General features: G+C 41.7%; 1 protein-coding gene across 1 annotated transcript in view; it reads left to right on the top strand.

Moving 5' to 3' along the window:
* Positions 1–10,769, top strand: part of kif26ba (kinesin family member 26Ba) — a 106,727-nt gene that overhangs the window by 75,857 nt on the left and 20,101 nt on the right. The window contains exons 8-12 of the mRNA XM_008295139.1: positions 10–103; positions 3,607–3,752; positions 5,545–5,661; positions 6,967–7,153; positions 7,947–8,136. Of these exons, the coding sequence (XP_008293361.1) occupies positions 10–103; positions 3,607–3,752; positions 5,545–5,661; positions 6,967–7,153; positions 7,947–8,136 (734 nt within the window). The remainder of the gene's footprint in view (positions 1–9; positions 104–3,606; positions 3,753–5,544; positions 5,662–6,966; positions 7,154–7,946; positions 8,137–10,769) is intronic.

The raw sequence follows: 10,769 nt of genomic DNA, 5'->3' as shown, positions 1-10,769 counted from the left end.
TGTTGCTAGGCGGAGGTGTGCGCAGGAACGGTTGCTGAGGTTATTCAGTCGGTGGTGAATGGAGCAGATGGCTGTGTCTTCTGCTTTGGACACTCCAAGCTGGGTAACACCCTCACACACACACACACACACACACACACACAGACACACACACTACAAAAACAGAGCACGTGTGGCTCGTGAGTCATCTTCATCGTGTGTGTGTCCGACCGTCAGTGTGTCGGTCCTTCACTCGGCCGTCTCTCCCCTGGTCCTCATCTATCAGGGAGAGAAAGAGGAGGATTAGTGTCTGCTGAAGCTGAAAGCTCTTCTTATTCTGCTCTGTCTGTGTTTCTGTCTTCCCTTTTCTCCCCCTCTAATCCTTCTGAAGCTGCTTTTTAGAGAAGCTGTCTCAAAAAGGGTCAGGACCCCTCACTGCACTCTGCAACACGTCTGAACCCCGACACGCACAAACAAAGCCGCACCACAGACGCACACACTCGATCTTGGGCTGCGGGTCGGACCCTGTTGTGTTTATCCCTGTACATTCAAGCAGCATTATCCTTTTTTGTTTTGTGATCTTCACTCATCCGGCTGCAGTTTCTCAGTCCCCCTGAACTGCTCGACAGAAGACAACAGCAGAGTTAAAATGCGTCAGTGCAGCAGGGAGTGACTCAGCCATTTAAACAGGGAGGAAATTTTATGTAAAACAAACCATTATTTTCTTAGTGTTATGCAGGAAATGTGTCCCTTCCTTATTTGTAAATTCATTATGAATTAATAACACTGTCCATGATCATTTGCTCCCATGCAGCTAATCATTTCAGGGATAATTATGTATTTTGTGTTTTTTTTCCCACAACTTAGGTGTTATTTTTGTTCGACTGCTGAGAATGGAGCAGTTGGGTTTGTTTTTATTGTGGTTGTTTTTGTGGGGCCTCTGGGAATATTTGTGACTTATATAATGGGGATCCAATAAAGAGATTAATAGTAAAGTCACACAATCAGACAAGCTCTAAAAAAGTTGACAGATTCACTAAAAATGAGATAATACCTCCAGTGATCAGGGGTTTGTGACAGACTATGAGCTACGTTCCCCATCTCCCTTTCTCCCCTTGTTTCCCATCATGTCTCTAATGTACACTCTATGTATGTATGTAGAAAAGCCAGACACTGTGCCCCATTCATAAACCAAAAAAACACCAAAACAAATAAAAGCTTTTCGGCCCTTTAGAGCAAAGTTGAGAGCATGCTCAGTAAGAACTTCATCTGGCTGAGCTGTCTGACTTCCTATTGGCTCCCTGCAGATATGAAAAGGATTAAATAATTCAGGCTTTTAAAATTTTATGGGACTGAATGTGTCAAATTGTGCAAATTTTGATTTTGAAAAAAAAAGAAAAGATTCATTGTGGCTCAGATGGAACAATTGCTGCACAGCCTGTCACTGTTCCTATAGGGACCCTGTACTCTAACCAATAATGAGGCATTAAAAAATCAATTAAGCGCACCCTAATGCTGGTTGTAATCCCTCTTTACACAGGAAAGCCATGAATGCACACAACCACTACAAGCCCGGGGAAAAGAACGATACAATGTGGAATATAAAAACAAGACCTAGCCTGTAATAAACGGGTCCTTTAGGTTTTACATATTCAACCAGGGTACTGCAGAGTGGGCCAGGAGCAGAAGCTGTCCACCACTTCACCCTAATAGGTACACGTAGGACTGATCAAACAACCAGATGCACATTTAATCACCACAGCGTCCCAGGACACAAAGCACACATGGCGCACGGCACACATCACACGACCTGTCTCCATCCATGTTTTGCATTTCGTCATGTTTACATGTTTTCACTCAGCTGCTGAATATTGACACATGAAAACACAGACTGTGTCATGAGTCACAGTGATGACTCATCCCATCTAACGTGACAGTGACTGGAGCTGGTATCTCTAACATGCCTTCTTATTGCCAGAGCTTGATTGTGTTAATGGTACCGCAAGACTTTAACATGATTTAAAGAGCAAACTCTCTTTGATGGATTTCTTATTCAGTTTTATCGGTATATTAATGCTATGACCTTGCTTGTTTCAGCTCAAATGGCTCCTGCTGCTGCTCCTGCAGCAGATGTGATAATTCTTTGTGATCTGGCTCACCTAAGGCCATGGATCTTAATGAGGCTGCATTATAATGGCATTACCTTTTTTCTAATTAAAATGGGGATAGTAACACAACGAGCATTTATCTTCGGCTCTGTGGCCCTTGGCTGTAGACACATATGGGGGAGTCAGACGCAGACGAATCTACTCGTGAACACACTCGTGCACATTTTCACAATGAGCAAAAAGGTTTTCACCGAAAAATTAAATAAAGTCCAAATGATCCCATAATAAATAGAGAAACTTCAGGAATGTAAATGAATCCTTATATCTAAGGGATTTGGTCATACAGATTAGATTATTGGCCTTGTGTGGATCACCTGGGAGTAATGATGAGTGTGTGTGTGTCTGTATAAACCCATGTGTGCATATCTTTAAACCTATAATACAGGGCTGTCTTGTTCTCACACCTTTTCACCCTGTTCATTTTCTCTCTGACAGCATCGATATCTTGGCTTGATGAGACCAATTACCGGGAATACACGTCAACTACACAGACATGGACACACACACACACACACACTGCTGTACTGCCTGTAGTGTGTCGTCACTGTGTTGCAGGGTTGTGTTAGTCAGTGGAGCAGTCAGCTAGATGACCATGACTTGACAGCCTGCAGTAGTCAGAGCAGAAGAAAACATGGTAGAGCCACAGATGTATTCACACACAGGCCTGAACAGGAAGCAGGAGAAAGGAGGGCTGTTGAGTTGTGGTTGTGGTTCTACATTGAGCCATTACGACTGAGAGAATCCATCTGATTTGTTAAATGAAAAGAAATTAACTGGTAAATTAAAGTAAATGGTCCAGTGTTTGTTTTAAAGATCTTCTTTTTAGAAATCTGATTTCAACATTTAATTAGCAGCACTTTGGCTTTATTTTAAAGAGTCTGAGCTTTGTGGTTTCATTTCAGCACCATAGAAACTATCATAGAAGCTTTTCAGTCACTAAATATGATCCTTTTTTTGCGTCTTCACTGTCTGCTCTAGTTTTTAGAACATTTAGCGATAAATCACGGAACGCATCTTTGGTTTGGCTCCAAGTCTAGACGCTCCAGGAAACCTTAAAGGAAGAACAATGTACAGCTACACTGCAGCTGACAACCTTCCCTCCGTCCTTTCTCAGAACAAATCAGACGCTTTTCTCCGCTCTGCATCACAGGAGTCAGGCGTTTGATGTCGTGTAAGTGCTCGTGTCGGCGTGATTGCTGGGTGTGGCATATGGCTTTGTTTAGGTGTGTGTTTGATCTCTAACTTCTGACAGACAGAGCAGGTGTGGGATAATCATCATCTTGTGACTGAAAGGGGCACCCAGGGGCCTCACGCATGTTCACAGACACAGACACATCTATTCTTAGGTTTTTTCTTTTTTTTCTGGGAGTGTGTTTTTGATGAAGCTCTTTTTGATAGATTTCCATCTTTTTTTTTGTTTGCTCTTCCTCTGTTTTGTCTGTCTGTCTCTGTCATCCAGGTAAATCCTACACAATGATTGGCCGGGACGACTCTCTCCAGACTCTGGGTATAATCCCCTGCGCTATCTCCTGGCTCTTTAAGCTCATCAATGAGAGGAAGGAGAAAACAGGAGCGCGCTTCTCTGTTCGCGTCTCTGCCGTCGAGGTCAGTGTGAAAGATGAAACCTCGATTTGAAATGTTCACCACAGAGTCAAAACGTGTGCCATCACTGATGCAGACATCTGACAAAAGAGGCGACTGACAGTCTCTTTTCCAAATCATTGTGGCACTGGCTGTTGTACTGACCGTGATATCTGACATCAGTGTCCTGTAACTCTTGTTGATTTGACACCATAGTCCAGGTGATATGGTCACTTTTTCATAAAAGCATGAACCTTGCTACACTTGTACACTTCAGGGCCCTGAACATTTTCAGAAAACCCCTTTTGTTGGCCCTTATACTAAACATGATAGCACAGAAACACACAGAAAAGCTGATGTCTGCCCATATGCTTTGATGTTCAAGGAATAGAGTGATGCCGTATACAACAACATAAACTGTTGAAGTGAATTGTTATTATGAGTTCAGAGACACTGTGAGAAGGGAAAACACAGTATCTGAGAGCCTATAGCATGTCTTTAGAGTTATGGAGGATTTTCAAAGCTTAATGATTCTGTTCATTAAATGTGACCAAAGACTGATTGTAAAGAATACAACAAAATTCTTATCCTAATATAAATCTGTTAAACACAAAGACTAACTCTCTGAACCTTGAAACCCACCAGCAGCTCTTAAAGCAGGGGTGTGCAATCCTGGTCCTCGAGGGCCACAATCCTGCATGTTTTAGATGTTTCCCACCTGATTCACATGATCAGGATCGTTATCAGGCTTCTGCAGAGCTTGATGATGAGCTGATCATTTGAATCAGGTGTGTTGGAAGAGAGAAACATCTCAAACATGCAGGACTGTGGCCCTCGAGGACCAGGATTGCCCACCCCTGTCTTAAAGGCATGTTGTCACAAACTATACTGTAAGAGCAGAGAGAATCATACAAATTAGATTTTCTGGCAGTCCTTGAACTGCTTGTCTGTGATGTGGCGTTTCTTTGTTAAACTTAATCAAATCTAAGATTTTTCAGAATTCAAATCTTGATATTCCATCAAAATCTGTTTATTTAAATATCCCCTCCCCCCAAACTAAATTGTTGCTCTCACCAAATTATACAAAAACCAAAAAAAACGGAGCTCTTCAATGCGACTGCGAAGCCATCAGTGACTCAGCTGTATCATACAACAAAACTTCAGGGACTATTCAGCTGAACTGCAGACTGAGTTTGCACAAAGCAGATAAGAGACAAGTACAGAAAGAAACTCAAGATGCAGTTTGACAATAGCAAAATGTCTACAGCATGCAGAGTTAACATTTAAAAACAAATTTTTTTTGCAGCATTAGTAACATCTGTGGGCGTTTGGATAAATACCGTGCATATATGCATTTCAGGTTTTCTCACTTTTTGTAAAATAAACAATCAAAGGGATTAAACTTTTGTTTTGTTGTTTGGGGGCTTTTTATGATTTACAATTGTGCTGTGCTGCACAAAATACTTTTTTTTAGTTCTCTATGGTTGTGCTGTTTCCATAGAGGTGCAGGACTTTATATTGCACAGAAAAATGTGACAGAAGCAAGAAATTGGTTTGGATTCAGGGGGTTGGCTTTAAAAAATGTATTTCAGATGCTGCACTTGATAGAACCGCTTTCTTTCTTTCTTTCTTTCTTTCTTTCTTTCTTTCTTTCTTTCTTTCTTTCTTTCTTTCTTTCTTTCTTTCTTTCTTTCTGTTAAAAATGTATTAAAGGCTACATTTTCAAATAAGGTCATAGATCAGTTTGGAGAAAAGAAAAGTCTGAAGGAAACTAAAATGAGACGATTACTTCTGGTCATTGTATGTATGTGTGTAGGTTTGGGGAAAAGAGGAGAACCTGAAGGACCTGCTGTCTGAAGTGGCTACAGGAAGTTTACAAGATGGACAGTCACCTGGAGTCTACCTGTGTGAGGACCCTATCTGTGGCATGCAGGTACACACACACACACACACACACACACACACACACACTGCAGCTGACAGTGCCATTAGCTGGACAATTCACATTTTTAATTTCATCTGATTTTAGCTCGTCTTGTTTTAGTTGATTCGTTCATTTTTAAAACTTAAATGCCTCCAATAATGTGTTAATATTTTACTTACTTTGTCTTTTTAATATTTTATTGCTGTCTAACATCGTTACTTGTGTGAAGACATCTTTTATCGTCTTGCTCGTTGTAAATGAGGCCTTCATACCACACGGCATGTAAATAAAGCTGGAATGAATAAATGAGTTTATGTAACTTGGCTGCTGTAGATTCAGTTATGTGAGTGTGTGTATGAACAGCCTCGGGCCTTGCATCAATACGCTTCACCTTTGTTCTTCTTCGCCTCGGGCACTTCTCTGTTGTTTTAGCTACTGAGGCACGCTTGCACACACACACAAGCACTCACCTTGAATACAGTACAATGTACCGTGCAGGTTTAGTATGCGGTTAGACTCCTTTTATCCCAAAAAGCATAAGGGTTTAGAAATAATTGGCTGATTAATTCACCTGTAGGTCCTGCTTTTGACTGCCTGAGCCAAAGGACAAACAGAAATGAAACAGACTTGACATGAACAGAAGTGGCGAAATAACTCTCAAATGACCTTTTATTTATTCAAGCTTTCGTTGTTTTATAAGTGACTTTTATGTTTACTAATTGACGAGCAAGATTCAGAAGACAAAGGTGCAGACTACATGACATTAACTCTAATCCAATCAGAACTGTGACCACCATGATTCATTTTCAGGTAAGTACACAGCAGTAATCTGAATTTTATTTGTATGTCGAAAAATGCCAAAAACAACTGAGTGACAGTGGAGGAGCCGCAGTCTGTGTGTGACTGCAGTTATATGTTTATAGGATTAGAGGGTCTGATACAAGCACATCTGTGTAATCCTTAACTAATCTGACATAATCTCATCAGTAATGATATCCTGCAGTGCCACACACACACATCGTCTCTCTCTGCTTCCCTCTGCCTCTTTCTGACATACCTGCAGGCAAATGCTCTATTAGAATATGCCAGTCAGTCCCCTACATGCTGAATCCTCACAGTACACACTATTATCAGTGTTTGGGCACTTTTTTGGTCGGTAAACCGAGTCCCTCGAGCTAAGACGAAGCGGCGCCTTCCCTCCTGTCTGGCTGTCTGTCCTCTGGCCACTCACTGCTGCTTCCTTATCGCGTCTATAGAAGTGCAATAATCACTCACTATTTATTTTATTTTTTCTCTCTTCCGCACATTTTGCAGCTCCAGAACCAGTCTGAACTTCGTGCTCCGACACCAGAGAAGGCGGCCTGGTTCCTGGATGCAGCCATCGCAGCTCGCCACAGTAGCCAACGCCCCAACACCACAGAGGAGGAACACAGGAATTCACATATGCTGTTTACGTTACACATATACCAGTATCGTATGGAAAAGACAGGAAAAGGAGGGAGTAAGTACTGTTTACTCCAACGCTGTAATTGCTGCCGTCGCTGTTATTACTGATGCTACTTTCTCTAATTATTATCAACAACTAGACATCACAGCAACAGTTGCAGAAGGTATTACAGCTGCTGCAGATACTCCACTACTATCACTATTATTATTATAATATCACAAAATATCTGATAACAGTTGTATAAAAGGAAACACAAATATGTTGTTTTCTATCAATGTATTTGTAGGATTTATTTTTATATGCTATGTGCAAATTAATCCATGTATACATTCTGTTGCACAAATACTAATCGCTCATTGCACGATCCTACATGTATTCTGTTTTTTATTAATGCCATCTGTCCATAAAAATAAGTTAGTCACAGTGCAGGAGAAGCAGCGAGCAGCTGTGTGTTTGACAAAGAGAGACTGTGACAGATGTCGGACCAGAGTATCACTGATAATAGCTACTTTCAGCGCACTCATGGGTGTGTGAGAGAAACAGGCAGAAACGAGTGTTTATCTTAGAAAGAGACAGAGATAGCACATGCAGGCATGTGAATATTTAAGGAGGACGTAAACAGCTGATGTGAAAGCACACACTGTTTGTCTTTAGTTAATCTATGCAAACGTACTGCTCCAGATGCTGTGTTATATATTGATAATATATTGACTACTGACATTACTGCATTAATGAATATAAGCTGGGAAATCTATCAGCTGTTTAGCCTCGTTCTCTTACATCCACAACCTTCATCGTCTTCTCTCTGTCCTTCTACATTCTTGACCCACATCTTCTCTTCTCCTAGTGTCAGGAGGACGCAGCCGCCTCCATCTGCTGGACCTGGGCAGCTGTGATGTTAAAGTACTCGGAGGTGGAGGTGGTGGGAAGAGCAGGGAGAACTCCTCACCCAGCTCGGCCCCTCTGTGCCTCTCCCTGTCTGCCCTCGGCAACGTGATCCTGGCCCTGGTCAACGGGAGCAAACACATCCCATACAAGTAGGTTGGTGTGACTGTGGGAGAGGAGGAGGGGAGGAGAGGAGAGGAGAGAGGAGAGGAGAGGAGAGGAGAGGAGAGGAGAGGAGAGGAGAGGAGAGGAGAGAGGAGAGGAGAGGAGAGGAGAGTGAATATGTGCTAAGATGCTTTGATTAAAGGAGCAGAAATTGAAGCAGAAATTGAAGAGGGGGATATGAGAGGCCAAATTAGCAATTGGGTGAAAGAAATGAGGAGAGGAGTGAGGAGAAGATTGAGAAGGAGAGCAGGATGTTTTGGCGCTGGAGGAGAAGAGGAAAGGAAGGCAGATTTCTTAAGGTGCTTTCGGTTTGGGGGACTCAGCGTTATAAACAACAACAGCTGCTGTTACATATTCATCACATTCATTTTGCTGGTTAAGTGACTGGCAATGAGAGCAAAGGGGAGAGAGAGAGAGAGAGAGAGGGAGGAAGAGAAGGAGAGATAACAGAGTCAGAGACTGTAGCCAGAGGTAATCAGGTGAATAAAAATGCATAGAATGGTTTAAAAAAGATATATATAAAAAATCATAATTGCTGTAGTGACATGTAGTCCGCTCAGTGTACAGTACATCAGATTGTTAATGTCCTCCTTTTACTTATCTGTCCTCTGATTCCTCTTTGCTTCCCTCCCTTCTTCTCACTCTTCCCTTCTCCTTAAGTGCAGCTCTGTGCTTCTCGCTGGGTTAATTTAATCACCAGCTCTTGCATTTACATTGCAAAACAACCTTCGACTTAGCAGTGAAGCTGTAAGCAAAGCTTTGCTGAGTCTGGTTTGGCGTTGGTGACTCAGGCTGTGTGATGGGATTGGACTGGTTTAACAATCAATGCTGTGTCTCTGCCACTGCTCCGTAACCAACTACTAAACGCAAGTCTGGGACTGTTGAAAACTCCACTGATAGAGTGGGTCGCTGCAGGACTGCTGCAAAAAAAAACAACAAAAAAGTGTGTGTGTGCTTTAGGGCAGCTGCTCCATTTTCTGCAGAAAAGAAAGATGATCAGTGTTGTCATACAAATATTTGAAGATATTTATGTGCCTTTGTTGTGTATTCGCCGTGACTGCAGTGTTTGCATGAAGGCTAACCAATTTAGAATAATGAGTGAACTTTCCCAAGCCAGACAAAGATTATATGCTATTCTATTCCATGCCATTCTATTCTATTCCATTGTATTGTATTGTATTGTATTGTATTCTATTCTATTCTATTCTATTCTATTCTATTCTATTCTATGCTATTCTATTCTATTCTATTCTATTCTATGCTATTCTACTCTACTCTACCAACATTGAATAATTGCACCGTTGTCTAATTAGCACCAAATCAAATCAGATCAAGGTTATTGTCATTTTGCTGTACATACACAGTAGTACAGGCAAGATGAAAGAGCTTTTTTTCAGGATCCAATAACTTTAAACAATTTAAATAAAGACGTGTTTGCATGTCTGGATCAGCAGTCCAGTATACTGACAGCTTGCGGAATGAAGCTGTTGATCATTTTTTGATTTTTTTTTCCTTTAATGCTTTGGAAATGTTTGCCTGATGGCAGCAGTTCAAACAGTTTATGGAGAGGGTGTGAGGAGTCCCTGACAATGTTCAGTCTCCTGCTCTGGAAAAGTTCTTGGACAGAGGTGAGGGAAACTCCGATGACCCTCTCCGCTCAAAAAGACAAAGCGCTAAAGCTGTTGGAAGTCTCATGAGTTTTGAAAGCATTGGATCATAAATCAAAATCATAACACAATGGACAAATTATAATTTCAGAAATGGTTTAGGTTGCTTTGTATAAGTTTAGTATTATTGATTTGTATTATTCATCATTTAGGGAAAGTCACGGAAGTCTAAAATGTGACTTCAATCAATCTAGTCGAAGGAAGTGTGACAGTGTTGATGTGCTGGTAACGCTACAGGAAAAGTCAAGTGATCACCAAAGACCACAATGGGGCACAATGAACCTATGGAGCAAATTCATGTCAATCTGTTTAATAGTTGCAGGGAATTTTACCCAAAGAACAAAATTGTAGAGCTCATGTCAGTGCCAGAGGAAAATGTAGGTGTTTGCAGAAGTCATCAGCTGGTTTCATCATCTGGAGATCATGAATGTCTGCACAGAATGATGTGGTGATACGTCCAACCTGAACCACAGCGATGGATAAACCAAATGACCGATCACTTTTGCCATCTGCAAACCAAAGCAACCACACAGCCAACACCTGGACTGTGGTGTGACAATGTTGGAAAAATGTGTTCAAATTCAGGTTGAGTCGTGGGACTCTGCTCATTTTCTTTCATCACAGTTGCTGAGCTGCTCTTGCAATGCTTCACTGCTCTCAGGATAGGGTCCCATCCTGTTCTCATAATCCCAGTCCTGTGCCTGTACTGTTGCTAGGTAACCAGTGAATCTATTGTTGATCTCTATACTTCTGGACTTTTGCGTTTATAGCTCCCCGGTTCAAGAAAAGAAGCAGCCACAAAACCCACAGTTGGGCTTTTGCAAGATTTCAAGCATCTCGGTGCAATCCCAAGCAGCCATTCACTATACATGAATCTTTCTCACCGAGGACTCCGCACAGCTCCTTGTCCAAAATCAGACCACTTCCCAACTGGTCTGCCATATTTCTCTTTT

The sequence above is a fragment of the Stegastes partitus genome, unplaced genomic scaffold (genome assembly GCF_000690725.1).
Source record: "Stegastes partitus isolate 25-593 unplaced genomic scaffold, Stegastes_partitus-1.0.2 Scaffold1024, whole genome shotgun sequence".
Classification (NCBI taxonomy): domain Eukaryota; kingdom Metazoa; phylum Chordata; class Actinopteri; family Pomacentridae; genus Stegastes; species Stegastes partitus.
Note: the sequence above shows the minus strand (reverse complement) of the source record. Positions and strands in the feature narration are given on the sequence as shown.